Source organism: Achroia grisella, unplaced genomic scaffold (genome assembly GCF_030625045.1).
Source record: "Achroia grisella isolate CSIRO2021 unplaced genomic scaffold, CSIRO_AGI_Agris_v1 utg2040, whole genome shotgun sequence".
NCBI lineage: Eukaryota > Metazoa > Arthropoda > Insecta > Lepidoptera > Pyralidae > Achroia > Achroia grisella.
In genome coordinates this window covers 96,784-98,293 of record NW_026712704.1, presented here as the reverse complement: position 1 = coordinate 98,293, position 1,510 = coordinate 96,784, and the positions used below count along the sequence as shown (strand labels likewise).

Here is a 1,510-nt window from a genome sequence, read left to right as displayed (position 1 = left end):
GGCCCAGTTTTCTAGATGGAACATGTAGATTGTAGCTCAAGATTTACGTGTAGCGAAATTTTAAATTCAAATTCAAAAAATATTTATTCATGTAGGACATTTTAGCCGCTTATGAACGTCAAGTTTTTACATTATATTTTTTTTTCCTACCCTCCAGTTCGGTATATAGATCCAATTGAGAAGAACTGGCAAGAAACTCAATTGAATTACTTTTTTTTTATCCATTAATTTACAATGTATATGTTGTTTATATAGGTGTCTATGTCTAACATGTCTTTTTGGGTGTGGGTAGTCATATGCTCAACACATAATAAAACATTCTCCTGTTTATTTATTCATTTGAATTATTTAATATTGATATTAATTAACTAATTTATGCAAAACTTTGAGGTATAAATAATATCTACCTGTGCCAGTTATAATATCTCCTTTCTATAACACTTTCACAACAATGGACAACTTACAAGATTCACTACACAAGATGACAGAGGTTTTCAACACTAAGATGGCTAGCTTCCGTGATGATCTGAAGAAGGTTGACACGCCAGTTACTGTTGCTTCACTAGCTGCCGAATTTGCAGCATTTCAATCCTTCATCACTGGAACCTTGGGCAACTTACAGCAGCAGGTGGAATTGGTGGCTAAGCAAATGGACCACTTTGAAATGCGGAGCCGCCGTAAAATACTCTTGTTGCATGGAGTTCAGGAGCATAGCGGTGGTAATTCCATTCAAGATGTGGTGAGTGTTGTAACCGAAAAACTAAAAATCTCCAACTTCTCAGCGAACGATATCAGCAGAAGCCATCGGGTGGGCCACCAAATTGTTACTGACAAGCCACGACCTATTCTTGTTAAGCTTCATGATCAAACATTGAGGAACAAAATCTGGTTCGCCAAAACTGCACTCAGAAACAGTGGCATCACTATATCTGAGTTTCTCACAAAAGTAAGGCACGATGCGTTCATGGTTGCACGGCGTCATTTTGGGATTAAAAAGTGCTGGACCCGGGATGGCTTTGTGGTGGTTGTGGGAGTAGATGGCACGAAGCACAGAGTTAGCACATCTGCCGAGGTTAATAAACTTATTAACTCCTCGCCGTCTGTTACCGGCGATGCATCCAAAGCAAGTAGTGTCTCAACTATCCCCAAGGCATCTGCTGCAACTACTTCTCGACCTAAACGCATGGCAAAGAAATAGACTAATTCGCTACCACTGTGTTATTATTATAGTGTTATGTCCTTCTGCAGTTATTATAAGTATGCATGTATTAAACTTAAGGTTATTTAGTTCAGTGTAATGTTTAAATGTGTATCTCGTCATTAGTAGGTACCCTTAAAATGTCTATATTTTTAAGTATTCTCGTTCCAACCCACTATTATTTTATAATGCAACTCACTGTAAACTTTGTTATTTTTACATTTTACCGGCTTATGTTTTTACATTTTATTTACTTTTATTTTGCTTTTTGGTTGTCTATTAATATATTTGACGTGTGACGTTTAATGTCTA

General features: G+C 36.9%; 1 protein-coding gene across 1 annotated transcript; it reads left to right on the top strand.

The window, feature by feature from the left end:
• The first annotated feature begins 393 nt into the window (after window positions 1-393).
• LOC131842109 (uncharacterized) lies at window positions 394-1,198 on the top strand. The gene has a single exon (XM_059190628.1). It carries the CDS (start codon window positions 452-454, stop codon window positions 1,196-1,198), a length of 747 nt encoding a protein of 248 aa, XP_059046611.1. The 5' UTR covers window positions 394-451.
• The last annotated feature ends 312 nt before the right edge of the window (window positions 1,199-1,510 follow it).

Excerpts from the sequence above, each read along its gene's own strand:
- LOC131842109 (XM_059190628.1), top strand. The coding sequence starts at position 452 with ATGGACAACTTACAAGATTCACTACACAAGATGACAGAGGTTTTCAAC.